This window comes from Myiozetetes cayanensis, unplaced genomic scaffold (genome assembly GCF_022539395.1).
Source record: "Myiozetetes cayanensis isolate MyiCay16 unplaced genomic scaffold, myiCay2020 scf3, whole genome shotgun sequence".
Lineage (NCBI taxonomy): Eukaryota > Metazoa > Chordata > Aves > Passeriformes > Tyrannidae > Myiozetetes > Myiozetetes cayanensis.
This window is the reverse complement of record NW_026087521.1, coordinates 70,796,314-70,824,219: the sequence shown is the minus strand read 5'-3', so window position 1 is coordinate 70,824,219 and position 27,906 is coordinate 70,796,314. Positions and strand designations below refer to the sequence as shown.

General features: G+C 45.8%; 1 protein-coding gene and 1 long non-coding RNA gene across 2 annotated transcripts in view; both read left to right on the top strand.

Moving 5' to 3' along the window:
* The first annotated feature begins 142 nt into the window (after positions 1-142).
* Positions 143-10,995, top strand: LOC126645221 (uncharacterized). The gene is made up of 8 exons (XR_007630090.1): positions 143-246; positions 1,414-1,634; positions 2,157-2,414; positions 5,367-5,584; positions 7,173-7,226; positions 8,934-9,223; positions 10,017-10,098; positions 10,352-10,995. It is a non-coding gene; the product is annotated as an uncharacterized LOC126645221 (long non-coding RNA).
* A 1,798-nt stretch (positions 10,996-12,793) lies between these two features.
* Positions 12,794-27,906, top strand: part of ITPR2 (inositol 1,4,5-trisphosphate receptor type 2) — a 230,833-nt gene continuing 215,720 nt past the window's right edge. Inside the window, 1 exon segment of the mRNA XM_050325375.1 lies at positions 12,794-13,146. Within this exon segment, the coding sequence (XP_050181332.1) occupies positions 13,055-13,146 (92 nt within the window). The 5' untranslated portion in view covers positions 12,794-13,054.

Sequence of the window (27,906 nt, the reverse complement as noted above, 5' to 3'; positions counted from 1 at the left end):
ACTGGAGGTGGGTGGTTACGAATATTTGAGCAGTGCGTCATGGATCAGCTTTTATTTCTCTTGAAAGTACAATTTATTTTTTTTTTAATCTCCCTCTTGAGTATTCAGTGACCAGAGCAACATCAACATTTATTTTTCTTACCAGGTGGTGATACCCTAAGAATCATTCCAGTTTGGCCTCAAGCAAGGGTTGTAAACTGCTCATTTTGCCAGGAACAGCAAGGGCTCAAGTCCTGGGATCACAAGGTAGTGTCAGCTTGGGAGCATATATTTAACTCCTCCCCCCAATTTTTGTCATGCACTCCTGTGTGAGGCATCTCTCTTGCAAAGAGACAAAAATGAATATTTATTTGTGGTCACCTGTGTCAAAAGAAGGAAAATGCTGGTGTTGGATGTGCTGTCTCAGTGGGATTTTAAGAGCTGCCTTAAATGCAATGTTGGAAACCAAATATCTTTCCTTAGAGCTTCGTGGTCTTCAGACCTGAGGTTTTGTTTCTCGCAGTGGGTGAAAAAAAAACTAGAGTCTGAAATCTTCAGTATTGGTTGTTCTCTTAGAAAAAGAGGAGGAAAACAAATTTTTTTTTTTTTTTTGCAGAGTTGATACACGTGGGGATTAACCAGCTCTGCTTTCTGTAGGTAAATTACAGCTCAGGAAATTAAATTTAAAGTGAGGTAGATATTTGTCCTTGGGAATTTGACACCTGGAAACAACAACAAAAAAAAACCCACTTTATTTTGAGAGCTTAAGGAGCTGCTCTAGGCTTTTGTGCTGGTTTTATGCTTGAAGGCTTCTTTTCTCCAGTGATGTTTATTGCTTTATGTTTATTATGTTTATTGGATTCTCCAGACTGGGGTTCACTGGAGAAGGGCAAAAGACAGCGAGAGGGATCAGGTTTTTCTTCTGGATTGTTCAGGTTGTCAGTGACTCCTGTGGGAAAACAGCCTCTCCCTGCCTGAGCAGGGAGCAGAGCACAGGCACAGTGCTTTTATCTGCTCTGGAGCTGGTGTGAACACTGACAGCTCGGGCCTTTTGATCTGCTGGAGCCTGGCTGCTGCTTTGGCCTCTGCAGGAGCAAGTCCCAGGGTGGAGAGTGGAGAGGGAAAGTGGTCACAGAGGGTGGAAAACAGTCAGTGGTGAGACCATGGAAACGACAGTAAGAAAGTGTAGGAAAAAGGGACAGAAGCTGGAAGAGTCAAACATTGCAGTGGCACAGGAGAGGCCACGTCCCAGCCTGGGACTTTTATCCAGGGATAACTTGGGCTTCAGCCAGAAAAGAGTGTTTTCTTTCTAAGTGTACCATGATTTCAGTCCTACCAGCTATTGGTACCTGGGGAACAAAAAGCCTTGTAATATTAAGTGAGGTTTTGGACCTCAGAAAATCTCTTGTGAAAATTCCCTTTGTTCTCTTACAGAGGTCCCTGTGCTCCCCTTCCCTTCCCCCACCTGCACAGAGACAGGTGAAGAAGGGCTGGAGCCCTGCTGTTCTGCTGACTGCATTTTGGGGGTTGAATGACAGATTGAAGTCTGTCTGGTACACACCAGTGCCATCACAGGCAGGGTGAGCACAGCAGCTGTGCCTCACCAGCACACAGGGGCCATATGAAGGACCAAGATCTCCACCTTTTGAGTCCAGGTATGGAAGAAATCCTTCCCTGGGAGGGTGGGGAGGCCCTGGCACAGGTTACCCAGAGAAGCTGTGGCTGCCCCATCCCTGAGAGTGTCCAAGGCCAGGTTGGATGGGGCTCTGAGCAACCTGGGATAGTGGAAGGTGTCCCTGCCCGTGGCAGGGGTTGGAACTGGATGGGCTTCAAGGTCCCTTCTGACTTAAATTATTCTATGGTTCTGTGTAAATCCTGAGCAGTTCCACTAGACCAAACTGCTGCTGGGGACTGTAAACCCGTGTTCTGTGGTGGGATAACCACCCTGTGCTTCATTTCATCACCCCTTTTCTAAAGGAGGCTGACAATGTCTTGTCCTCCCCCTTGGCTTGGTGGAAGAAGATGAGCTGGCAAAGCCAGCAGCTGCTTGGAGCGCTCCAGACCTGTCTATGCACATCCTCGCTCCCAGATTCCTAGGGTTTCCAGAGCAGCTAGCCAGAATGCTGAAAAAGCTTTCTCTTTAATCTCTTGATCTCCCCTCTGTGTGTTTTTGCCAGCACAGGTAAAACAGAGGTGCACGCTCCGAGCTCTGCATGTCCCGCTGCTTCCACCAAGGTAAACAGGAGACAGTCACAGTAATTACCAGGAATGAGCTGAGCCAAACATCCCGTCCCTGCAGCTGCTTCCTGGGACACAGGAGCAGGCAGGGCAGGGAAACTTGACCTGCCAGGATATCACCAGTGTCTCTCTCTGTTCAAACAAGAAATGAGGTTCATCAGTCCTTGCTCCGGGTAAATTCCAACTCGAGCGTGAAGGTGAAGTTTTGTGTGGCTGAGGTTTGCTGGGGTTGCTGTGCTCTCCGAGATCCATCTTGTACACACATCCTAAATTCCTGAGGTGGTTCTTCCCAGGCTGCTGGGAGACCACAGCCTTAGGCATCGCTTCATTTCTCACTTGTGGTGCTACAGACACTCCAGTGTTTGCTCAGGTCCAACCCTTGGAATGGGACACCACCTTTAACAAGCCCCAGAGAAATCTCTACCGTGGGATGCAGTTCTTGTGCAGTTGAAAATCCGTGTGTTGGCTTTTATTTTATTTTCTTTAATGTTCTTTTTAAGCAAAGAGACAATCCAGCTGGAAATAGAGAGGATTATGTGGTATCACAGAGAGCAAGAAGGAACCTCCTCTGGTTCATCCCCCCAGGGCAAACACCATTTGTTTCTGGACAATCCAGCCTGTAATTTTGGGCTGCTCAGAGACAGAACAGCTCGTGGGAGCTGGGAAGGAGGAGGGGGCTTCCTTTGGATGCAGTCCCTGGAGCTGTTTTCCGAGAGGTCTCTTATGTATGTCTGTGCATGGAGGGCTCTCATCTGTTGAGCAGGTAGTAAATAGATGTAATCCAGGGTGAGGAGTGCAATTATTTGGCCCTCTCCTGCTGGGAGTCAGAGATTTCCTTCTCTCCCTCTTCTCCCATGTTTAAGGCCAGGTGTTTTTGGGTGGATGAGGCAGCAAACCTGAGGCAGAGGCTGGAAGGTGACTCCTCAGACGCAGTGCTGAAGGTGGCTGGTGGAGCAGGGCAGACTTATTTACCACAGAGCTTATTAACCATCTTAACTTACCACATATGCAGCTGTTGGATTTTTGAGCAATCATCAATAGAAGCTGCAAAATAAGTGCCACAGGCCAAGTTATTTTCCACTCCAAGGCACATTTGCTTCACTTCTTTCCTGTCTCTAATCCAAGCCATGAGTAGCAATGCTTCCCTCTCCCAAACAGCTCTCACACAAATGTAATTTTTAAGCTTGCTGAAGAGCAGACACAGCTCACCTATCCTGCCTGCCATCATCTTTGGCCAGGTTTGGGGTTGTTGTCTTACCCCCAGTGCCCCTGTGAGGAAGCACAGAGGTGAGTCCTTTGTGAATGTGGGATTTGGATTGTTCTGCAGAGTTAAATTTATTCCTGTTTCGGAGATTGGGGACCTTCAGGCATCACAACACCCCCCAGGTGTGTGTGTGTGGGGGTGGGGTGATACTAAAAAATAAATTAGTAACCTCATTTTGAGGCAATTATAGCTCTGTCTTTGGGGAGATTTAGCTGAAGCCCTTTGCAGTGGTGTTACAAAGCTTAATTACATGACTTGAGGTGCTGTTGGATGGATGCAAATCTTCTGGGCATGATATCTCTCCATTTAATCAGCGATTTGTTTGCCATTTGGGTACAGAAAATACTCAGCTTAAAAAACTGGATGAATACACTTGAGGTAAGAGTGGGAAATAATGAAAAGCAGCTGATTTACTCCAGGTGAAGAGCATCCAAGAGCTCCCTGGTGTAGCTCATTTACTCTGTGCATTGCACAGTTCATTCCACACCCCAACTGCACGTGGCTCCTCGTGCTCCCTGTTTCTGGTCTCACCCATTCATCTTTAGCTTTGTTAGAAACACATATGGGCTCCTTTGTTTCCCTTCAATTTGAATCCTACTTTTCATTTTTTTGGGGGGGGATATCTCTTTGCTCTTCGTTAGCATCGTTGTGTGTTACTGATAAAGTGGAACTTCTCTGGGAGGGAGTGTAAGAATCCTGGAGCAAGTGCCTGGATTTTGGTCAGGGAACACAAATCATCCTTTTCACCAGGGTTTGCCACCTTGTAATGTAAACATAAAAATAAAGAAATCTTCCTACATGCCTGCTTCTCAGGCTAAATTTACAAATATCTTCCCAGATATCCTTCCCTTCCTCACCTGTGCTGTGCCCTGTGTGGGTCAGACTTTGCTTTCCCTCATGGAAGCTGTCCAGATGTGTCGTTCATTAATGCAGAGCTTACAGATAAGTGGGGATGGGGGGGTAAAACAGTTTTTCAGATGAGATGGCCAAGAGGAAACTTTTATCCATCAAAACACGCTGAAAGATTCTCTCCACCGCTTCCCAAATCCTCCGGTGCTCCCAGTTCGTGGCTGATGTGGGAGAAACGAGGGACAGGGGGAAGCAGCAGGGAGACATCACCTGCCCCTGCCGTGCAAGGATGGCTGTGGCAGAGATGGAAAACAGGAAGGAGAAGGTAGGAAGAGAAGAGCCAGGATTAGAGCAGAGCTGGGGGTGCAATCCTGCTGCAGCTCGGAGTGGGTTTGGCAGCAGGCGCTGGGAGGAGGAGGAGTGAGCTCATCCCAGCATCCCTGTGCTGCGGGAATGGGGGGCTGCTGCTGCTCCTCCCTGCAGCACAAATGACACCAAGGGTCAGCCACATCATCTGCACCCCCTTCCTAGTCCTGGGGAAGCAGTTCCCTGTTCCCCTTTCGCTTCACCAGCCCAGCTGCCAGGGGTGCGGCTCGGGGGATTTCTGGAGGCTCCGGTTGCCACGGGAAGTTTGTTTTTCTCCAAGACGTCAGGTAACAGATTGTACCACGAGGGGAAAACTGATAGAAATCAGCATTTTTTTATTATTATTTTTCTTTTCCTTTTGGGCCTTCTGTTTTCCACTCGTTTCCTCATTAAAATGTTCTCTCTCCAGTAAACCTGGGGGTGAGTCCCCATGCAGTGTGTGCCCTGAGATGATCCCACTCCATAAATATCCTTGTGAGCACGTTTTTACACTCGCAGCTATGGAATAACAAATGTGCAGCGGGCACCGCTGATGTCCCTGCCACCACAGAGGAGGTGGCAGTTCCCACGGAGGGGGGGTGGGAGAGAGCCAGGGTTGTGAAACAGAGGTGCTAATTGTGCCGATGTCAGATAGCAGGGCTTCACTTTTATGTTTCCCATCTGTTTTCAGCCAGCGATTTCGCAGTTGCTGCGGCTCACCCGGGAGATGACGTCAAGTGCAGCGCTAAAATTTTTCGGTTTATTAGCTAATTCCTGCACTTTCTCTGCCTGTGACGTGGTAACAACGTGCATTTCTTCTGTGCTTCTCAAACAAAATCCTGCTTGGCTGGTAGATTAATTTATCTGCTGCTCTAACTTTGCCTTTTCCAGACTGACCAAATGGAAACGGTGGGTAATGGTTCTGCTTTTTTAATGCCCTGGTTTGTGGCTGCAGATCAGTTAAAATCTAATTTCCTGAACTGCTAAAGTAGCAACTAAAGTTGCTACTAAGATGCAAACCATCTTGCAAGAGCTACTGAGAAACAGAAGGTTATTTCACTGGTTTAGTATTTTACATAGCGTTGAAACAGGGATTTTATCAAGCACCCACATCACTTATCTATTTAAATCTCACGATGCTGGAGGATCTGAAATTGCCTGTCTCAGCTTTTCAGGATTCAGCTGTGTTATGCTAATGTTAAAAGTGTTTAAGGAAGACAACCAAATGAGGAACATCTAAAAAATAAAAAATAAAAAAAAATCCCACAAAATAAACCCAAACAAAACAAAAATCCAACCCTCAGGGACAAAGCATGAGGCATTCCTAAATGTAAAAGCAATTCAGATATTTCCATGTGATTGTTATGCAGCCTCCTTTTATGTTTTCGAAATCCCAGGTAAATTTAGCAGTTCGGGATTCAACATAACTTTTAGGCAAGACTTTTGTTTTAATCCATTGCATTCTGGACTATCAGGAAGAGAGAAAGTCCAGTCTAGGGATCTGAGACTGTCCAAGAGGGTTTCTTGTACTTCCCTGTCCAGTAATTCTCCAGACACAGTAATTCATAGAAAAAAAAATTAAATCCTTCCTGATTTCTAATTTTTCCTTCCCAACATATTTCTGAGAAACTTCAATACTCGGTGTTGTGCTTTTAAGGGAGGGTTGAGAGAGAGGAGTCATTTCTTCAAATGAATTTTAATGACTCCAAACCTCCATAACTTACTGGAATGCAGTGAAAGGACACAATTCTGGAAAAAACAAACAAACAACAACAAAACCAAGAGTACTTAATTTTGCAAAAGCTTTTCAGTAAGAAAATAAAATTCTTGGGGGAAAAAAAAGAAACACACCCAAAGCAAACGACATCAAAATAATTTTTAAGCAGCCCTGAAGTGCAAAGCTTCCACAGGTTTCTGATAAAGTTAGGAAAGGTAGGGAGGTGTTCCTCAAATACACTTTTCAGGCTCCATGATTGCAATTAAATTGCAGCCATACTGCAATTACAGATATTTTCCACTTTTTTTTTTTTTTTTAATATATTAGCTCCTACCTATTTCCACTTTCTCCAGCTTGGCAATACAATGCAATTTTTAGGCTTCTTACCAGAACTGTTGTTTTTCTCGGATTTTATATTATATTTATGGAAATTTGTGCAAAGCTTTCTTAATTTTGGAGTTAAAAAAAAAAATACAGCGTTGAGTTTCTGTGAAATGTTGCTCTGTAGGATTTAACGTCTAATTATTTTAAAGAACTGCTGGATGTTACCTGTGCTGTATCCACACTGTAACCACCGCCAGGGGGTCAGCTGGTAACAAAGTGTTAATGAGAGGACTCAAAACACAATTGCTGTTTAATTACGGTCACTGTCCAGGTCTGATGATTGTTCTATTGCACAGCCTGTGGTTGGGGGTGGGCTGGGACTGAAAAGGAGGCTTTGTTTTGTTTTGTTTTGTTTTGTTTTATGAAGATGATTCACTTCTTCCCCTGCATTTTCAGGTTCGAAACTCCTGAAGTCTCCTGACTGCCATCAGAGGAGAAAATTCCAACAAGGTACATCCCCCTGTCTTTATTTCATAGGGAAAAAGCTTCATTTTTAGGCAGCCGAGCAGCAAAGGAAAGCCCAGGAGACACTGCCTGACTAACAAATCTGTGGGGGCTGGCAGGGACTTCTGCAAGGTTGAAAGCAAACTTGGTGTAACTGCTGGCACTTGTTCCCTGCAGGAATAGTGAGTCCATTTTTGTGCCCTTCCTGATGCTCTCTCTGTGGTTGTTGGGAGCCGATAGAAGGCAACGCTTCAGCTTCCTGAGCCCTCCAAATAAAGCCCCCTTTCTCTGGGGGTGTTTTCCAGAGAGAGAGGCCCATTGTCCTCCCTGCTTTGCTTGGGTGTTCGTATTTTGGCTCCTTGAATGAACAGCTTCGGTCGCTGAACGGTTGGAAACTTATTTGGGAAAGGCTTGAGTGTATTGCAAGGGGAAAAAAAAAATATCTTCACTTGAATGGCTTGGAGCTGCTCTCAGGAGTTTATTTACATAGCTGCTGCATTGTGCCACAGCTAGAGGGGCAGCCAGGCTCCCTCTTCAATCCAAACTCCCTTTGCTTAAGTAATTAAGTCACAAGCAACTTCAGTTTTCTTGATTTCTAAGTTAACACATGTATTACTTTTGTAAATTCGGATATAGCAAAGAGCAGGGCAGACAGTCCCTGTCTGTGCATTCACACACAGTGTGACCCAGTGAGGATGCAAAGCTCACACCCGTGTCCTAGTGAGAGCTGGCCTCCTCTGATGTTGAGAATAACGTGTTTCCCTCCGAGAGAAAGTCCTCCATAAAACAAGGTGTTAGGAATTCAGCCGGAACTTCCTCTTCCCAACAAGCCAGGTGGAATGGAGTGGGCGAGCCAGCACTGAATGCTCCATATTTTGGTTTTCTCATTCTCAGTCAAATAATGGCTCTTATTTTTCTTGATTTGCTGCTTTATTACACTGCTAAATCCCATCTATCTCTGTCAGGCCTCCTTTTCCCTGAGGTGTTCTGTTGGCGTGGTATTTTTTGGTAACCATGTTTTGCACGGCACCAGGACCTGCATATTGTTTTTAAACACCACCAGTAAAGAGTTAACTCCCAGCAGGAGGGAAAAAAAAAAGGCCAACTGAGTCCCTACAGCTGGATATCTATCAAGAAATCACCAGTTCTCTGACGTTTGCTGTGGGCAAAGGAAAACAAAGCCCTGCCGGCCATAAATCAATCCCTGTGTGCGGGTACTGGCAAAATGAGCTGCTCTGGCACTCTCTGATCCAACCTGTGGGCCAAGAAGTGCTGTCTTTTCTACATCCCAGTGTTTGGAAGTGCCCCTGTGCTCGAGGAAGAGCTGGGGTGCCTCAGAGAGGAACATCCAGAAGGTGAGATGGGCATCTCCAGCTTGTGTGGGAAACTTCCTCAGGTGCCTTTAAAAGCCAGGCCTTCCTCACATAAGCTGCTAGTTGTGCCTTGCTTGAGATAAGGACATTAAAAATATTCCAGCTTTGAAATCAGAGCTGGATTTTAAATATCAGAATGTCTGGAATGGTCTGATATTTCTTGGGTTTTTTTTATCCCCTCGTCTTTTAGAAGGATGAGAAACAAACCCAAGGTTTTTGGGTCCAAACTTTCATATAGTTGTATGGGGTGCCTACCTGATTTTTGGCCTGCTCCCATTCTCCATCTATTATATTAAAACAATTAAAGGCATTCTTCTCTTCCCCCCTTTTTCCCCTGCAGCTGGAAAGTCTCCTCTGCAAACAAACATCAATGCTGCCTGTTGTACAAGCCCCTGGTTGGTTCAGTTTGCCTTTGCTGGAGTGGCCTTTATATCTGTGACTTCATACAAGATGTGTAGGTGTGGGATTAAAACCTTTCCAATCAGACCATCTTCAAACACATAAAAAAAGCTCAGCTTGTGTCAGGAGCCTCCCCTGTTTGGACAAGATGAGCAGGAAATTCCGACATGTTCCTGAGACGTGAGGGGTGGAAAAGGAATAAGAGTGTGATGATGTCAGCCTGTTTATTTGGTGAGTTTTTGGAGTCTGAGGACTTCCTAATATTGTGTGTTTTCACATCTAAAGTGGGTGCTCAACGCTGCAATGGGGTGTTTCTGGTGGTCTCCCTGTGGATAAACTGCTTCTCTCCTGCGCCTCAGCACCACAATGGACATCAAAGTCAGGCCCAGAGATCGTGGTAAAATTCTCCCTGCATTCAAATACTGCCAAATACTTCCGTAGAGAGAGCTGATCTCAGAACACCACTGCAAAAACTCACTTGGTTCTCTGAAAATAAGTACCAGCCTTCAAATGAAAGCTGAGGAGGGAAAGGCTTCTTCACTTTTACAGTGTACACAGCGATGTGTGCACCAGGGCTGTCCGTCAGCACTGACTGCTGATTCCCCAGCCTGGGTCCTGTCCCATGGCAAAGCCTGTGCTCCCAGCTTTGGAACAAAAGATCACCAGAGATAACTGGTGGAAAACACATCCCAGCTATTGACTAAGCAGCCTCACCTTCACCCTGCAGCAAACTGCAAGGTTCAAAACTGTAGTAAAAATGTCCCCTTCGCCAACCAATTTGGTTTATTTCTGCTCCAGATAAATGAAGCAATATTCCATTACCATCTCTGACCATGCTTTATTTTTTTCTATGTGGACTTGTTATGACAAAATCTCTTTCATTTTAATTAAATTTTTCCTAGATGTTATCTTCATAAAACTAGCACTCAGAGAGGCACAATCACTGTTTTTAATAGAAGAGGGTTAATGCTTGTAAAAAATGCTGGAGTAGCATTTGACACTACTTTTGTTTGCCTGTCTGCAGGGAGAGGATGAGCAAGGACTCCTCAGATCTGCTTTTCCTGGGTGATCTTCGTACCAGTTTAAGTCCTGCTCTGCCAAAGTGGGTAAGTCCTTGGTTGTTTTCAGCACACAAATAATCTGGTGACTTCAGTGAGGTTGTTGGAGTGTTTCAGTGACAGGGATTTAATTGCTTAAATACTTGACTGCCTTCTGGGTTTGACCTTTGCTTTTTTTTTGTTTGGTTGGTTGTTGGTTTTTTTTTTCTTTCTGCAAAACTGATTTCACACAGCTCATTTCTAGTTAACAGCCACCGCTGCTTGGAACTGGACTGAGATTTCATTTCATTTCTATCACCAGAGAGCTGCGAGGTGGTAACAGCTACCAGCTGCTGGCACCATCCAGCCTGAGCCAAGATGAGCAAGCCTGGAAATGAAGGAGAATTCAGCCTGTGCCTTGATTGCCTTGGGCAGGGGGAAGGGACAAAGATGACTGCAAGTGCAGGGCTCCTATCAGCCATGGCAAGCAAACAGTAAATATTTTCTAAAGTGACCCGAATTAACCTTCTTGTCATGGCAAAACACACACGGGCAGAGCTGTCAAGGACACAGCAGCCCTGCTTTCCTGCTGACAGCCTCCAGTGATGTCCCAGGTACCAAAGGACACTTCAAATGGCCCCAATCACCTGTGTTTAGGCAACAGAGTTATACCTTCCTGACTGAGAAGGGTCCCAAATGGGGATTTGCACCAAGGACAGGCAATCTTGCTGCTTGGCCAAGTTCTGAAGTTCATTCTCAGGAAAACTCCCACTAATCTAAGGCACGCCAGGATTTCATTTACTGCTGGGAAATGTGAAACCTCCCTGGCTAAAGTATCTTAATTAGGCCATTAGAGCCCGGTATAAAATGGCTGAGATAAACAGGGGCAGGAGGGCACAGGATATTGTCAATGCATTGTAAAGCCTTTGCTGCTCAGCCTGGGGTTCAAACTGTCCAGAGCCACATTTTCATGGCATAAAACACCGGAGCCCTCTGTGTGGGGGCTCCTGGGAGGGCCCCTGGGTCAGTGCTTTTCACTTGGCCTGTGGGCAGGGAGCCACAGCTTCTCTCCCTTCTGCTGCCCTGTGCTGCTTGGACTTTCAGTTTCTAATTCTGGTGTGTTTTAATTTAGTGCAATTTTTGGATTCGCTTTGGGTCAGTTTGAAGAGCCTCATCTTAGGTTTTCCTGTGCAGGGGCTGGTTGCAGAACGGGGGATGTGTTACCTGTTCTCTTCATATTGCTTTTCCAGAAATGTTGTAAGAGCTGTTGCTTGTCACTCCAGGAGACTGAAATCAAAGAATTTGGTGAATCTGGGGCCTGTGTTGTATGTGTGTGTACAGGAGGAGATGCAGATCATAGAATCATAAAATAGAATAACAGAATGGTTTGGGTTGGCCATCCAGCCTGGCCTTGGACACTCCCAGGGATGGGACAGCCACAGCTTCTCTGGGCAACCTGTGCCAGGGCCTCCCCACCCTCACAGGGAAGGATTTCTCCCTGATATCTAATCTATAACTACTCTCAATCTGAAGCCATTCCCCATTGTCCTGTCACTCCATACCCTTGTGAAAAGTCCCTCTCCATCTCTCTTGTAGGCTATGAAGGTACTGGAAGGTGCTATCAGGTCTCCTCAAAGCCTTCTCTTCCACAGGCTGAACAACTCCAACTTTCTCAGCCTTTCCTCACAGTTCTTGGGTGGTGGTTTTGAATACAAAAGTGACGAATCCAAAATATTCACCATAAAACAGCAAAAGACTTGTAGAATGGCATAACAGGTTGGTGTTTTTTTCTCTACATCTAGATGGTAAAAATTTCTTGGTTTTACTTTGAGACTCATCATTTCTGATGAGAATTTATGCCCAGAAGTGAGATGAGGCTGGAAGCTGTAGATGTGGGAAATCAAATGCAAGTGTGAAACTCTCAGCTTGTTACTCACTACCAGCAGTCTGCACATTCCTGCAACTGGATTTGTATTCTTATCGTTTGGGAGTTAGTACTTGATCAGGCCCTGAGATCTGCGTGAGTTATTGTTTATTTTTGTTGTTGTTGTTTGATTTTCTTAATCCAAACAATCTGCTGGAAAGAACACACTGGGTAGCAAATACTATTTGCTGGGTTTTTTTCCTCTGGTGAGTGTGGGGAGGCTGCAGTGTCCCTGCTTTCCTGGGCAGAAAAGGCTTTCAGAGTTCTCTCTGCATTGAGGGTGGGCATGTTTTTTTTGTTGTTGAATTGGTAGTAATTATCTTATGCAAATATGTGCTGTTGGGCCTGTTCAGCCTCGAGAGGAGACACTGAGGGGGACCCCATCCATGTGTGTCAGGGGCTGCAGGGAGGGGGCAGAGGATGGCCCAGGCTCTGCTTGGGGGGGCCCAGCAATGGCACAAGAGGAACGGGCAGGAACTGATGCCCAGCAAGTTCCAGCTGGACATGGGGGAGAACTTTGCTGTGCAGCGACCGAGCATTGAACAGATTGCCCAGAGAGGGTGTGGAATCTCCCTGACTGGGGAAAACCGTCTGGACACAGCCCCGTGCCGTGACCTGACCCACCCTGTGATCCCGTGAAGTCCTGCACGGGGAGCGCAGCCCGCTTTGCTCCGGGGGTCTCCGCCGCCTCCCTGCCGGCTGAGGGGGTGCAGGGGCTGCGATCCCGAGGGTGTCCGGCCCCTGCCCGAGCCCGGGGGTGGCTGCGGGGCGGGCCGGGGGCGGGATGGGGGGCGGAGGAGGCGCCGAGGGGCGGGCGGGGCCGGCCCGGGAGCTCCGCACACACCGCGCTCATGTCAGCCCGCACCGCGCCGAGCCTCCCTGGAGAGCCCTCCGATTTGCCTGCATTTTAATCCTTTAATTTATTTCATTTTTTAACATTTTATTTTCCTGATTTCTGGTTTTTTTTTTTGGTTGCGCTTTTTTTTTTTTTTTAAAGGGGGGGGAGGAGCGCGGAAAAAAAAACCACCCCCGGCTTCACGGAAAAAAAAAAAAAAAAGGAAAAAAAAAAACCAAACCCAAGGAAAAAAAAAATGAGCCAGAATGTCTGAGAAAATGTCCAGCTTTCTGTACATCGGGGACATCGTGTCCCTGTACGCCGAGGGCTCGGTGAACGGGTTCATCAGCACGCTGGGGTGAGTGAGAGCGAGTGCGGGGCTCGCCGCACAGGAAGGGGCGGCAGCGCGCCCTGCTCGGCGGAGCGGGGAAAGTAGGAAGTGCTGGGGAACGGGAAGGGATGAGAGAGGAGCTCTCGGGGCCGGGCAGCGGGGCCCGGGCCCCGCCGGACCTTGTCCCGCAGCTCCCCGCACTCCCCGCCCGGCTCCGGCGCCCCCGGGAATACCCGGGGTTCTGCAGACCCCGCGCTGTGCTGAGCCCTTAGCACAGTCAGCACGCAGAGCTGCCCTTCACCTATCTGTTTATTTATTTATTTATTTATGTATTTGGTTGGTTGTTTATTTATTTTACTGTAGTCGCACCTCTGAGAATTTCTGACAATTTTCCTTGCTCGTCTTGCCCGTGAATCAGCTCGCTAAAAGCCTGCACGCCTTCGCTTCTGGTTTGTGCCTGCCTGAGGTCTTGTCTTGTGGTTGTCGATGATCAGATATTTACGATCAGATAGTTTAATTTAATGGAGATGCTCTTTTTTTTTCCCTTCCCCCCCCCCGCCCCTTCCCCCGTGAGCTCTTCTTTCTCTCCGCGGGGTGAAAGGACGTAGTTTAGCTGTGGCTGCTTCGCTGAACTACCGCTTGCTGATTCAGTTTTTTATTAACCTCGGCCGCTTTAAATCACCTTCTTGGAATCCTGGAGGGAAAACCTCAGCGACTGATGATGGCGATACATTGATACGTGCCTTTGAAGTTTGGCTGCAGTGAGGTGTCCCGAGGGAGCCGTGATTCCCTCTGATGTTCCCAGGAGAGCTGCAGTAGTTTCAGTAACTCTGTGGCATGTCCGAAGTAAGCATGTCCTGAAACCTTTGTCACTGGCAACGTCTCCTGCTCTGCGTGGATTGTGGCGATCCCGTGGACAAGGCAGCTCAAACTCTGGTTAAATATCACTTGGTGTGGTGCTGCTATTGGGAAGGAGCTGGTGTTCAAGGTCTTTTATATCTTTTTTAATCTTGTTTTTGCATCCAATCCTCGCTGTTCGCCCTTTTAATCTGTTGGCAAGTGTTTTTCAGTGGTTTGTTCCTCTATTTGTGAATTTGGCGCCTCCTCTCACTGACTCTCTGTGTTGTCTCACATCTCCTTTTGTTTTGCTGACCCTTGCAATTTTAAATCCTGCCTGAAAATGTTTGTTTGTTTGTTTGTTTTCTGCAACTGTTAATCGCTGGACATTGTTTCTTGCTCTTGTAACCCCAGCACTTCTTTTTTTTTTTTGGTTGACGTATTTCGCCGTTGGTTTGTTGTGCTGTTCTGCATCACCTCTGCCTTCTGTTGTGTGGAGGAAGCTACAAATTGCCGTGCTTTGCTTTTCATTGTGCTCTTCCTTTCTGAGAACACCTGCATGTCCACAGTCACGGATGTTTCTGCTGTGACTGATGCTTGTACGTCTGTCACTCCAACACGTGTTTTGGCATTGCTGTGTCACAGTTTTAAAGCTGCCGAGCCCCTCCCTTATCCCCTGGAGTTAAGGCAGGACATTCACTCCCAGTTTTAAAGGCGAGAAGCAAAGATCAAAGCTTGTCTGAGGCACTTGGGAGCTCTTTACTAGAAGAAATAATCGAGCTCAAGCCAACACGCTGTCCAGCTCAAGAAAACTGCTTGGGATGAGTGCAGGACTCCTGTGTGCATCTCTCCTTCAGCCACAGGCCAGCAGTGCAACAATGCTGATGCCCCTCTGTTGGCTTTTCAGTCCAGCTTTTTTGTGCCCTGCTCCTTGGCATGGTAAAAGCAGCCCCAGAGCCAGGGAGGCTGGAGGGGAGGAGCCGCAGGAAACTTTTGAAGTCGCCAGTGGAAAAGCTCCCATGTCTGCTGAATGGGAATGCTGACCCCTCTGCTGGTGGTACCAGAGCTTGGACTGGCATTTAGAGTTGGGATGCCAGGTTACCATATCTGTGCCAGCTGTTGCTGCCTTTGGACTGGTTGCAGCAACACAAGAGGCAGAAAAAACCTCGTGTATTCAGGGAAAACTTGCCCAGCTGCGCCTCGCAAACACCTGAAAAGGGGAACCCTCATTTTCCACAGGTGTCTCTAATTAGTGAGGACAGGGTGGGGTGGGATTGGGAATGAGTTCTCTTTTTTCATTGGCTGCTGTGGGTCCTTGCTTAATTACTCTTGCCTGGGTTACACCTGAAAGGCTGCCGGGCGGACCAGCCTGTCACCTACAGAGCCATTGGGGACCCTCCTGCTGCTTCAGGAACTTGAGATCCAGCTCAGGTCTGTGACTCTGGGGCAGGGGAGAGAGTCCTGTTTATTTTAAGCTGTCAAAGGCTGATTGTTTCCTAAACAAAGTGTGAGCAAGGCCATTCTATAAATAGGATAAAAAGGTGCCCAGCACCTCTGAAATGCAGGGGACCAGTCTGCCATGAGGGGACCTCGCTCCTTGAGGGGTTGAACCAGCTCAACAGGTGGGTTTTGAGGGAGATTTCTAAGCATAGGCTGTTTCTTGCATTTTGGAGTATTTTTTTCCTCACTTGCTGGTGCAGAAATTTTCACGTGCTCAGCTTTTCCTGAAAACTTAAAGCCAAGAGGAAGATGTAGCTGAGCTGTTCAGGTCATGTGTTGGGTCAGGTGAACAGCTCCTCTAACCTGAGTGTGGAAATATTCCTCTTGGGCAGTTTAGGAGGTCCTAGCTGCCTTTTTTGGGAGATGGGATCTGCACCCTTGGCTCTGTGTCCAGGTGAGCCTGGTGAGGGCGGGAGGGCCTTTCCACACCTCCCTCTGCAGTGAGGGTTTGGGAATTGCTGGAACAAGATTCTGTGAGTGGTACCCAAAGGGTTGGGGCACTTCTCTGAGCTGGAGGAGATCTGTGTTCTCGTCCTCCTTGTCTCTGGACTGTTCCATGACCATGAACAGCTGTTGGATGTGGGGATGAGGGCTCTGCTTTCACATTTGATCCCTCTTAGTCCGAAGAGGAAACTGAACCTCTTCCAGACCTGGGTTAGTGCTGTAGGCTGGGATATGGGCAGGGAAGTCAGGCAGTGCCTGCTCCAAATTCTTCCTCCTGTATCCATATTTTGAAAGTCAGAGGTTGTGCTCAGTTTTTTTTGGAAGAAGAATGGTAACCACCAGTCTCCAGGAGGATGTTCCAGGCCGTGGATCCCACACAGAGAGGGGCATCTCTGGCTATTGGTACAGGAAAGGGTTTTAGGGCTCAGTGTTCTCAGCAGGCCTTTGGATACCTGAGGCACTGACAATCCAGACAGTCCTCCTGCTCTTTTTTCTGCTTGGCTTTGTTTGGTGTGGGAACCTTGAGGCCACCTTTCCCAGTACTTTGGCTGTGAAGGCTGGGAATGAAAAATTGTGTTAATCACCTATCAGTACAAGGAGGGGAGAAAAGTATTCCTGATGGGAGATGGCAGAAGGAAAAAAAGAAAGTAAAGACAATGGCCAGGATCAGTTTGTAGGAAAGTTTGAGGATGAGCCTTTCAGTCCCCATGGGGAGCTGCATTCCTGCCTCACCTCCATAAAAGTGCCTCTGTGCCACAGCAGGGAGAGATCTCCTGGAACATAATCACTGGAGGATGAAGCAGGACCCTCCTGCTCGGTGATACAGGGCCCTGGATGATGAGGGGTGCTGGGCTGTGTTTCTCACTGGCAGCAAAAAGTGTGTTCTAGAGTATTTTTACTGATTTTCCTTAGTCTAATGTTGATTTTTTTTTTAATATCTCCTCTTAATTTTTCAAAGAGCTTCCTGGAACGTTCTTGTGTGAAATATCACAGGTTTGTTCAAGCTCCTTCACTGGGTTTTTGTGCAGGAGTTGTCTTTTTGAAGTTGGACTTCACACGCGGGTTGAGTCAATCAGACTTGGTGAAGAGGCAAGGTGAAGTTAGAAAGTGCTTTAGAAACAGCATAAATCAGAATATCCCAAATATAACAAAGGCTAAAGCTTGTCATCAGGCTTATTTTTCTAACCCTTCTCTCCTACTGTCTGAAGCTGTGAGCCATGGTTAAGGAAGAGAGTATCCATCCTTTAATTAATAGCAAATTTTTCTTTCATGTCCCAGCTGAAAAAAGGTAATTAGTCAGGAAAGCATAAAAAAGCCTGAAGAAAGTGAGAGTGGCATAACTAGAGTTACTCATAATTTAATTCTGGTATATATATATATATATATATATAAAATCAAATAATACCTGGAAGGAGAGAAGGGAAGATGCATTTCATCTTTTCTGTGGGCACAGGTACCTGTATGTTTTATTCCCTAGGTGCTTTATCCTCTGGACTAACGGTACCAATGAGATTTGATGGCTTTGATTGTGTGTATTTTTTTCTTTTTAATAGTGTGTAGGTTTGGCATTATCAGAAATACGTTCTTGTGGCTGTCTTTTTAATGCAGCAGCCCTGCTCTGAACCCCGCAGCTGCTCTGAATATATGCTAATGTACACTTTTCAGCTGCTTCTCTGTGATAACTTCCTAAAGCATAAGCTATATTAGATGCATTATTAAACACTTCCATTGATCTTACAGTAAATGCCGTGTAAGTGGAGTTGTAGACACGTAAATACAGCCGTGTATCTCGCATACCTTGCCATGCAGTGCATATATCAAAGCTTATATCCTCTGTAATTACCCACTCTCACTAGCAATTAGGCACGGCTCCAGCTTTGCCATTTATAGCAGCCTTTATTTTGATGCTCGGTTTCAGATGTTGTAACAACAGTGCCATCCTTAAATAAACAATGAGACAAAGCAGCCTTACGGGAACGCAGCGAGTAACGAGCCCCGCAGGGCTCAGACTTGTTTCAGAAGTTTTGCCTTGTGCACAGAGCCCAGCCCGGGTGTGAGGTGTGTGTGTGGGGAAAAAAGCATTAAACTTAATTACAGTGTTGTGATTTACGAGACTGTGTGCTGGGATGGAACAGCCTCGGTGCAGAGAGCTCGTTATGGAGCAGAACTGGGGAGAAAGTTGGGGGTGGGGAAAGAACTGATCGATTAAGGCAGGAGGGAGTTTACCTGGAAGCTGTGTGGTGGTAATGGAAATCAGGGAGGAATTTTGAATTGAGACACGACATTACTACAAGTTCTTGTGGGGAATAGTCAGGAGAGAGAAGGAGGGGAGATTGTTTGACCTGCAGGACTTAAAGTCTTTTTTTTAATATCCCTTTTCACATAATGAGAGGACTAACTAAACGAAGCCAGTCTTGACGTGGTTCTTGGTGTCGCGAGAAATCACGGCCACCCTGTATTTTAAAACTACCACAGGAGAAGGAGTCAGGTCAATCTTTGACTTCCCCCAGCCTGGAATGTGATTTCCCAACTGGTGTTTGGAACCCTGGGCTGTTGGAGGTGCAGGTGGTGGTGGCTGCTGTGAGGCTGAAGCCTCAGCCTTGTTTGTTGAGCAATAACGCAGAGCTGCACGTGGATTTACTGCACTTGAAAGTCTGGTTTGTGCTTGCTTTGAAAGGTCTGTTACTTCTTGTGTGATGTCCTTGATAAGGGGATATTTGTGGCCAAACTGGGGAGAGGAAAATGAACCGTCCTTCGGGATTGTACCTTTTTTTTTTTTTCTTTTCCCTCATGTGTGTTGTGTTTTAGGCAGAGATGCATGTTTTAATTATGTTAAGGACATAAATTCCCTTATTACTGATTCTTTTAAACTTCCATTGATTACTTGTAAGCCTAATTCCAGCTAATTACTTGCACCAGTCGTTCCACCACTGTGCAGATGTGTAAACGCTTCCTGACATAAATCCTGCTTTCAGCTGTTCATGATGCCAAACCTTGATGCTTTGGGCCTGCAGCTGTGTGGGAGGTGAATCCCAGTTCCCAGGATTTCCAGCTCCCTTTCCTTGGGGAGTGTCACAGGGAAGCCTCAGTTGTCCAGCTGCTTTGTGATTCCTCTCTCTGGAGAAGTAAAAGTACCTTCTGTTTTCACTACCTCAGTTCTCCTCAAATATGAAACAAACTTAAACCAAGGAATTCCAGTCTAGCAAGGTAAGTTTTTGCTGCAAAATTGGGAAAAGAGTTAAACAAGAAAGCAGGGTTAAAATGGACCTGTTATTCATGTGCTCTGTTAGGTACTGCTGGAGGTTTTGAGGGGCTGTTTTGGCTGTGGAAGCCAAAATGTTGTGTCAGGACTGGTCTTGCTGCTCAGCTAGTGCTGATTTTGTGACTCTCTGTGTACTTGGATATTCCAATTTTATAGGGAAATAGTTGATGGAAGGAGGCTGGAAGGGCATATCCAAGTGTGGTTGTTATCATTTGACACTAACTGGTACTAAAACCAGCAGTCAAGTTTTTATTCTTTGACTCCTGGCAGATAAAAATCAATGTCATTTAAAAGAAGATCAACAAACAAACCCTGAAACGAGGCTTTTTATATGAATCTCAAAATACAGAAACTTGTTGTGATCCAATGCTTGGACTTCTTATCTTGATTCCCTTTTAGGAGCTTGTTTGAATTTCAAACAAGCCTTTTTATTCCTGGACACGAGTTAATGAGTGTTGCAGGGGCAGCTGAACTCCTTGGTGGAGAAAAGCCTGGAAACCAGAATGGTCAAACAAATGGAATGTCAGAAAGTGCCCTGAGTTTAGTAGTAATTTTCTTCCATCAACTTAAAATCAGAGCTTGACCCCCAAGCAGTGCTTTTTGCATGGCCTGGCTGATTTTTATTTTAAATTTAACTGAGCTTGGATATCTGACAGGCCCCCCCAAGATCTTCCAGGTAACAGGAACAGTGGCCTGCTTTGCTGGCATGTTCTCAATCGCCTTTTCAGTCTGCCTCGTGTCTTTTAGTTGTTCAGAAACAATAAATAAAGAGAGGAAACAAAATGAATGTGTTGGGAAAGACTGGACGTGGCTTTTGAAAACAGAGAGCAGATCTTTGTGCAGTTTTGAATGCTGAAAAATGTTCGAATGCATCACTAAGCAAGGTCCATTCTTCCCATCAAAGAATAAAAGCTTAAGGCTACTTGAAAATCCTTTTTTAAAAAACCCCAACCTAACAAACTGCATGGAGTGAGAAGGATTAAGTGCCTGTTAGTAGTATTTTCTCTGATATTTTGGGCAGTTTATTGAGGCTATCACCTTTTGCTGAGGTGGACTCAATACCAGCCTGAGGGTGCCAATGCACAGGCTTAACTAACTCCTCACCCAAATTTGACAGGGCCCAGGGAGTTTGGCCTCTTTACAGAGAGATGAAAAGTCAGGCTTAGGTGGAGAGTTCTGTGGAATTTTGATGTTCTGAAACGAGGTTTTACATCAGTCTTGCTGATGCAAAAATCAGGTAGGGCCATCTCTGTAACGCTTCGCAGGCTGAAGGCAGAACTCAGTAAGTCAAGCTTTGCTGTCAGGCAGGTTCCATCAGTAATGAACTGATGTAGAATTATTTTGGATTTTAGGTTGCTTTAAGAGCACTAAAGTTATTGCAGTAAACACAGGAAGTCCAAGTCTCAAAGATATCCAGTTATCTTTGTAGATATCCTAAAGTATTGTCCTAGCATGTCATTTATAAAGAATATTAGAATACAGGAAAAAAACCCCTTGTCTTTAAAGGATAAAAATAGCATACAGAAAAATAAGAGGAATTTAATTTTTGGTGGTGAGGAGGTAACAGTTTATTTGTGCCAGGCTGGCCAAGTTCAATGAGGGGATGGAGCAGCTCTGCTGGGAGGAAAGGCTGAGAGAGTTGGGATTGTTCAGCCTGGAGAAGAGAAGGCTTTGGGGTGACCTAATTGTGGCCTTCCAGTGACCTGAAGGGAGCCCACAAGGAAGGTGGAGAGAGACTATTTCCAAGGGCCTGGAGTGACAGGACAAGGGGAATGGCTTCAAATTGACAGAGAGGAGGTGTAGATTGGATATCAGGGAGAAATTGTTCCCTGTGAGGGTGAGGAGGCCCTGGCACAGGTTGCCCAGAGAAGCTGTGACTGCCCCTGGATCCCTGGAAGTGTCCAAGGCCAGGTTGGATGGGGCTCTGAGCAACCTGGGCTAGTGGAAGGTGTCCCTGCCCATGGCAGGGGGTTGGAACCAGATGATTTTTAGGGTCTCTTCCAATCCAAGCCATTCTATGATACTATATATTATTTTACTGAGTAAAAGTAACCAACAAAATAATGTCTCATGACATTATTTCCTGTGTAAGTGATCTGAGATGTAGGTCCCACACCTGGGAATTTGTAGACTTAAATTGCAGATGTATCAGGAGGCACTTTTAATAACCTGTTGAAATAGAAACCAAGTTAAGATTTCTGCTCCCTCGGCTGGATCCTCAGGGATGTACTAAAAGATGGATTAGGATTTGGTCATGAGACCCTTCAGAGGCTCCTCAGACAGGGCACTGCTGTGGCCCCTGGGCAGCTGCAGGGTTTGGGCCAGAGGTTTGTGTCAGGGATGGCTTCTCCTGCCGAAACAAAGCAAGGTCAGGACCCGGCAGGCAGTAATTCCTGTCTGTATTAACTTTTGCAGTGGAACAGGTTTTTCTGCCACTGAACCTAAGGACCAATTAATGCTGCAACCCCCCTGGAATATCTAAGGTAGGGTAAAGCCATTTGCATGGCAAGTTTGGTTGTACCAGCTCGTTTGAGGCCACACCGTGGGGCCAAACTTGGTTTCATCTAGATCTGTTTCCTTTCCCTGTCAGGTTAAAATCCCTCCTGTGATTGGGCTGCTCCTGATGGAATTGTTTTACTTGAGCTGGAAGCAGGACAGTGCTGGTTTGAGTCTTCAACTGTGGATCTAAAGTATGTTTAAGAGGAAATACTGGATTAAAGGGTGGGACACGAGACTTGCTCAAGGTTGTTGACAAATTGTGGAATATAACCAAAGACTCCAAGTTCTGGGTCAGTGCTCTTTTTGTAAGTGTTGATCTGCTGAGCTGTTCAGTGCATAAATTGTTTTGTATTGGTTTATCTCATGGGAGCAAGGCAGTTGTGACAAAGCTAGTTAGTGTATTAAAGTTTCCTTGTGTCCAAAGTTGTTTTATTTTAAGGATGCGTCTAAAGATGCAGAGTGAGGTTTATCACGACAAGAGAAAGGTGTGCTGAAGGGAGTTTAACACTTGCTCGTGCTCAAATGGTGGGTGGAACCTCTTTGACAGTGGTAAATACAATTATTAATGTTCTTCATTTGTAATGGAGGGAAGAGAGAAAATCCTTCCTTTTTTCTGTAGCCAGATAACTGAAAGAATGGAAGTCATCACCCAAAGCACATAACTTGGTAAAGCCTGAGGAAAAGCTGAGTCCTGCTACCCAAGGAGCTTCTTAGAAAGAAATTCAGCACCATCAGGGCAAGCTAAAGGGGCCTGAGGGAGTACAGAGAGGATAAAACAAAAACCTCAGTCAGAGCCAGAGAAAAATCTGATATGGTGACCCAGGGGCAATAAAAATGACTGTGCTGCTGAACACTCTTCTCCCTGAAAACTGTTATCAGAGAAACTCCTGCTGTCTGGTTTGTCCTCTGTCCAGGAAAATAAGAATTCACAAACCCTTGGACTTGGTTGGTGATCTTAGAGGTATTTTCCCACCTAAATGATTCTGTAAAATTATCTCCGAAGAAATGATCGAGAAAATACCTGGAACCATCTCAAACTTTTCTTTAGAGCAGGAACAGCCTTTAAGTCTCCAGAACTGACATAATTGCCCGTGACTGATGACAATAGGGTGTCATGGGATGGATCCAGCCTCCAAAATGGAAATTTGGGACTGGTATTACAAGTGGAGCCGTGGTGCAAGAAATAATATGCACCCTCAGAGTAGAGCAGAGAGAATTGATATGGTTTCTAATACAAGAGCTGGAAGCCTTGCAGGTGGAATCAAAGCAATAATGAAAAAGTCACCTGGAAAAAGAAACTGGGGGCATCAGTAGGAGTCAAAGCAAAAAAAAGTTTCCTGGTGGCACTTTGAATGATGATTTGCAGGTGAAAGTGAAACCTCTTCTGGGCAGCAATTAAGAACTGTCTGGGAAAAGAGCAGGCAATTTACCCACTCTCAAACAGCAGGGCGGGGGTCACTGAGCTGGTCAAAAATATTTTTGCTGTGGTCTCTGATCTGTTTTTCTACAAAATACAGGTGAGGGAGGCTTTGGGTTGCTTTGTGTTTGAGCCTCAGCACAGACCTGACTTTAGGAATGGACTTGCAGATCAGTTATCTGGGTGTAGAAACGTGAGAAAAGACAACAGGGACTTGAGAAGGTGACAAAATATGATTTTTAAACTACCTGGGGAGAGCTCCTGTTGGTGCTTAAAATTTCAGACATTTTGATTCTGATTTGTCTGAGGAAGAAGTATGAGATCACTTCAGTTGTAGGAATTACCAGGGCTGTTCTTGCAGCTCCCAGGTGCTCAGAGATCTGGGAGCAGCAGGATGATGACCCTGATGCCTCACCCAAATGAACTCTTCAGAGCCCACTTGCAGATAATGCCTTAGGCAGAACATCAGAGAGTTATTTCAAGGAATGACTCTGCTGAAAAAGGCATCACTTCTTTTCTTGCCTTCTCAGAACTTGCAAAACCTCATGAATTAAGATGCAACCCCCACCCCGAATCATTCACTTGATTGTTCCTGGAATGGCCTTCAGAGCAGCCAAAAAGAAAGCGTAGTGTCCCCTCAGAGTGGCAACATCAGGGTTTTCTGGTCACCTCAGGCAAGCTTGGAATTTAGAAATGAGATGGTGCACAGGTGGCTCTGTTCATTCAGAAATTGCAGTGTGGCTTTGAAAGTGCTGAAGTTTGAGGGGGTTGTGAGAGTCGTTTAAAAACCGTCCGATTTAGTGATGTTCTTGAGCAGGATGTGGAAAACGGTGCAGGAAGTGTGATGTTTGCAAGGCAGATAAAAGCAGACACAGCCCCAGTGCAGCAGCATTTTGTGGGGGCAGCCCTGGAGTGAATTGCAAGTTCTGTGACATAGTTGGTGATTTATGTCCCAAAATCACCCAGTGCTTGTGGAGTCGGGCACCAAAGGGCGCTGCAAATAGGACAGACTCGGCTGAGTGATTCTTGTGAGTTTGGAAAAAAGAATTAAGATCCACCTGTGGATCAAAGGGAAATTTGAATTCCAAGTGTTTCACTAAGTCTTTGAGTCTGTAGGTTTCCTCTCTCAGTGTGCCCACAGGCTGATGGGTGTGGGGAAGGGTATGAATCCATAATTATTCCTTTCAAGTGTCTTATTTTATAGATTCAAGGAAATTAGGGCACTACGTCCCATTGCTTTTGAGGAATTTAAAGCAGGAGTGGATGAGAGTATGAATTATGCTCCACAAGTTATTTTGTCTCAATATGAAGCAAATCTCTTTATTAGAAAGGAATTCTGGTGGGATGTGGACTGTGCAGAGGATCAAACACGAGACTGGAAAAGCCTGTTTGAGCCTGTTTGGGAACACCAACAACTTGGATGCAATTTTGCAGGAAAAACCTGTGAAGTCCAGGGATTGAGTGGATGTGAGTGAGACGTAGTGAATCAAGGAGAATTTAGCCCCAATTGCACTTTGTGCTTCCTTTTCTACGTAGTTACAGAGAGATGTACATCTCTAAAAATAGTCTGCCCTTGTAGTGACAAGTGCACGGGCTAAAGAGACCAAGTTCGTGTCCAGATCAAAGAATGAAGATTTCCAACCAGCTGAGGTCAAAGAGCACCTTTTCAGTAGCTGCTTTTCATCTATTATCTTGCTTTAGCAGAGGTTATGGAAGAACTAAAGGAATTTTATCCCTTTAGCCTGAAAGGACTGAAAGTATCTTGTCAGCTCTTCTTTCCAATCACTTCAGTCAGCTGAGGGTAATGAAGATGTTGTATTCCCAGACTTTGCCCGAGTGCTGAAATGTCTTCAAGTATCTTCAAATGCAGGCAGAGTGGAATCTGTACCTTGGCTGTGGGTATCTAGGTTGGTGGGTGATGTTTCCTGTTGGAGGAGTCTTGGAATTTCCGTGTTCTGGCTCGTTTTGATTGGTTTGATGCGATGATGGTTTGAGGAATCAGACCTGATTCCCTGTTTTCTAAGGATTGCTGGGAAAAACAGAGGCAGTTTTGTTTTGGTTTTTTTTTTTTTCTCCCTGACTTTTACAACCAGAAGAAATAGGGTCTTAAATATCTTCCATAAGTTCTCAGTCTACTCCATATAAAATGGAGAATAATTTTATGGGGGATAATTCTGAATGAAATGAAGCAGGTTATTCAGTTGAAGAGAAGAGGGAGGGGGATTTCCCTACGCATTCAGTCAAGTGTGTTGGGATCTCTTCCAGGCTGAGGGGGTTTCCAGCATTTAATCCCCTTAGTGGAGGAAGTGGAAGCCCGTTTGGTCTCTGTTACCAAGCTCTGGCATCCTGAAGGAGTGGTTTGTGCTGGCAGTGATGCCCTGCAGGGGACATTTTGTGCCACTGCCACTTCTGCCGCAGCGCCTGCAGTTTGTGTGGTTGGTGGCAGGATGTCGAAGGGGAAATTGAGCTGAGAAGGGTCCACACAACTCGAACAGATCACAAGGGATTATCTGTTATCACCAAACAGCTTTTTGCACACTTTCTGGTTCTAGGGAAGGTTGAAAAATTAAGTGATTCTGAGTCTGGGGATGCCAGTGAGTTTTGGTTTCCTGTGAGCATGCAGGAAGGAGGAGAGTCTGTGCTCTTTGCCTGGATTGGGGATTTAAGTCAGGAATTTGATGACTCCACCACTCCCCACTCCCTAGACTGATCTTTTTGGGACAGACCATGAATGTGGAGGGACTGAGGATTGCCTGGAAGGGACTGATATGTTCATTGTAATTGTATGGATCCAGTGACATGAGATCCTTTCTGTAAAGACCAAACACTCCAAGGAGAGGCAGTGGGCAGGTTGAACACTTCCCCAACTGGCTGGTGGCTCTCTGTGCTCTGGAGATGATGGATTTTCTATTGGGAGGCCGGTGTTCCCACCTTAAACTGGCACCTGGGTGTCCAGCTGAATTTCTGTGTGTTTGGATTTCTGATTTATCAGCACTAAATGCAGGAGCAGCTGCTTTCAGGTGGGTCTTGGCCAGAGGGGGGATTGCTGGGGGTGCTGCAAAGTTTCGTTTTGCATCTTCTACTGTAGAAAGGAGGGGAAGTGGGATATCTGTGCCATCCTTTGCAGATGGAGAACTGAGCTCTTGCTGGGCACTGTATTGGCAGGGTAAGTCAGCAGAGAACCTGATGCAAATGCCAATTGAAAATCTGCTGCTCCACAGCTCTGACAAGATCTCTAGAAAAGTTAGTTGGCAGGAGCTAAGGCATAACTTTGGCGAGTTCAGTGCTGTGATGCCTCTTTTGTTCCAATTTGGGGATGACAAGTTAGATACAAGCTTTTCTGTTGTATAAACACAGAGCTTTATACACAAACAAATAGTTATTTTGGGTGCTCGTTTCCTATGAAAAAACAGTTAAACTTGAAAGGTAAAAATAAACAAAAACGTGTTCTGAACCTCCTTCAGATTAAAGGTTAGAGAAAAGGAAACAACAAAGGCTCAAGCTCACTTCCAATTCACACAATTGCTGACACGAAGCTGCAGACCAGCCAGATGAACTGCTCGTTGTGAGGGGCAGGAGCAATTTGTAATCCTTTTAAGTTACCAGAGTGTCGAGCAGCACAGACATGCAGTGCAATAAATCCTCGTCTCTGCTTCAGTTTTGCTAAGAAATATTATCTATTTAGGCTTAACCAATATCTGTTTCTATCTTAATGGATCACAAGAGAGCAGTTAACTTCTGAGGTCTTATTTAGGGCACTGTGCTGATGGAAGGATTTATATGTGAGTTAACTGTGGTGTAAGATTATGGTGCCTTTTGCTTTGGTGAATAGTTTTTCAAACCACTGGATATGCATTTACTCTGAAGGCTGGTTTTTTTTATCAGTGGCCTCACGTCACTGTTCAGCATCCAAGCAGTTTCTCTGAGTGCTTCTCAGCCCTCTCGAGGCAGTATGAGTTGATATACTCTAACAATTGAGCAGATGATTTGTGCTAAGGGAGTTGGCTGTTGCTCAGAGACCCTCAGGCTGGGAAAGGTGAAATGAAGGAGCCAGAGTAATGTTTACTTTTGCCCTTGCCTGCCTTTGGGTCAACTTAATCCTTTTATTGAATGTTGTGATCTACGAGTCTTGTAACTCCAAAGGGTGCCAAGGGAGGCTGTTTTATTTCCATGTGTTCAAAGCAGGAAACAGTGGGGAATTCTGCTTGCAAGAGGGATGTGGGGCAAGGCTGCAGTTCCCAGTCAGAGAGAAAGCTTGGGCAGAGCCTGTCAGTCTTAGCAGGAGGCCAGACCTTCTGCCAGTCGGGCTGGAGCGTCTCAGTGTCCTCTGAAACGGAAGTGTTAATCAAAATATGTCAGACCAGTTGTTTATGTGAGTGGCTGAGATTATCCCAGACAGTGTGGGGCTGTTTGACTTGGAGAAAGAACTGCCTAAAGAAAGTCCTCGAAGCTGCACCACGGAGATAGCCAATTGGCTTTTGGATTATGTCATAAAAGCTGGGAAGGTGATAAAAACCCGAGCTGATTTTTGGGTGGGGTGCTGGGCTATCTTTTCAGATCAGCTTAGAGCTGTGGAGCATTATTTACTGTGCACAGATGAATGGGGAACAGGAGCTGAGGCAGTGGGTATGTTTTTAATCTAATGTGCCAGGCAGCAGGTTAACTTCTTGTGATAATGTGTCCAAGAGGGGGTTGTGGAGTGATAAGGAAAAGCTTAGAATAGTTTGACTGGGCTGAATATTATTGCACAATATTAGATTAGAACTTTTTGAAGGGGGGCTGTGCACACCAATTAGTTTGTTTGACTTGAAACTAGATGTGAACTTTG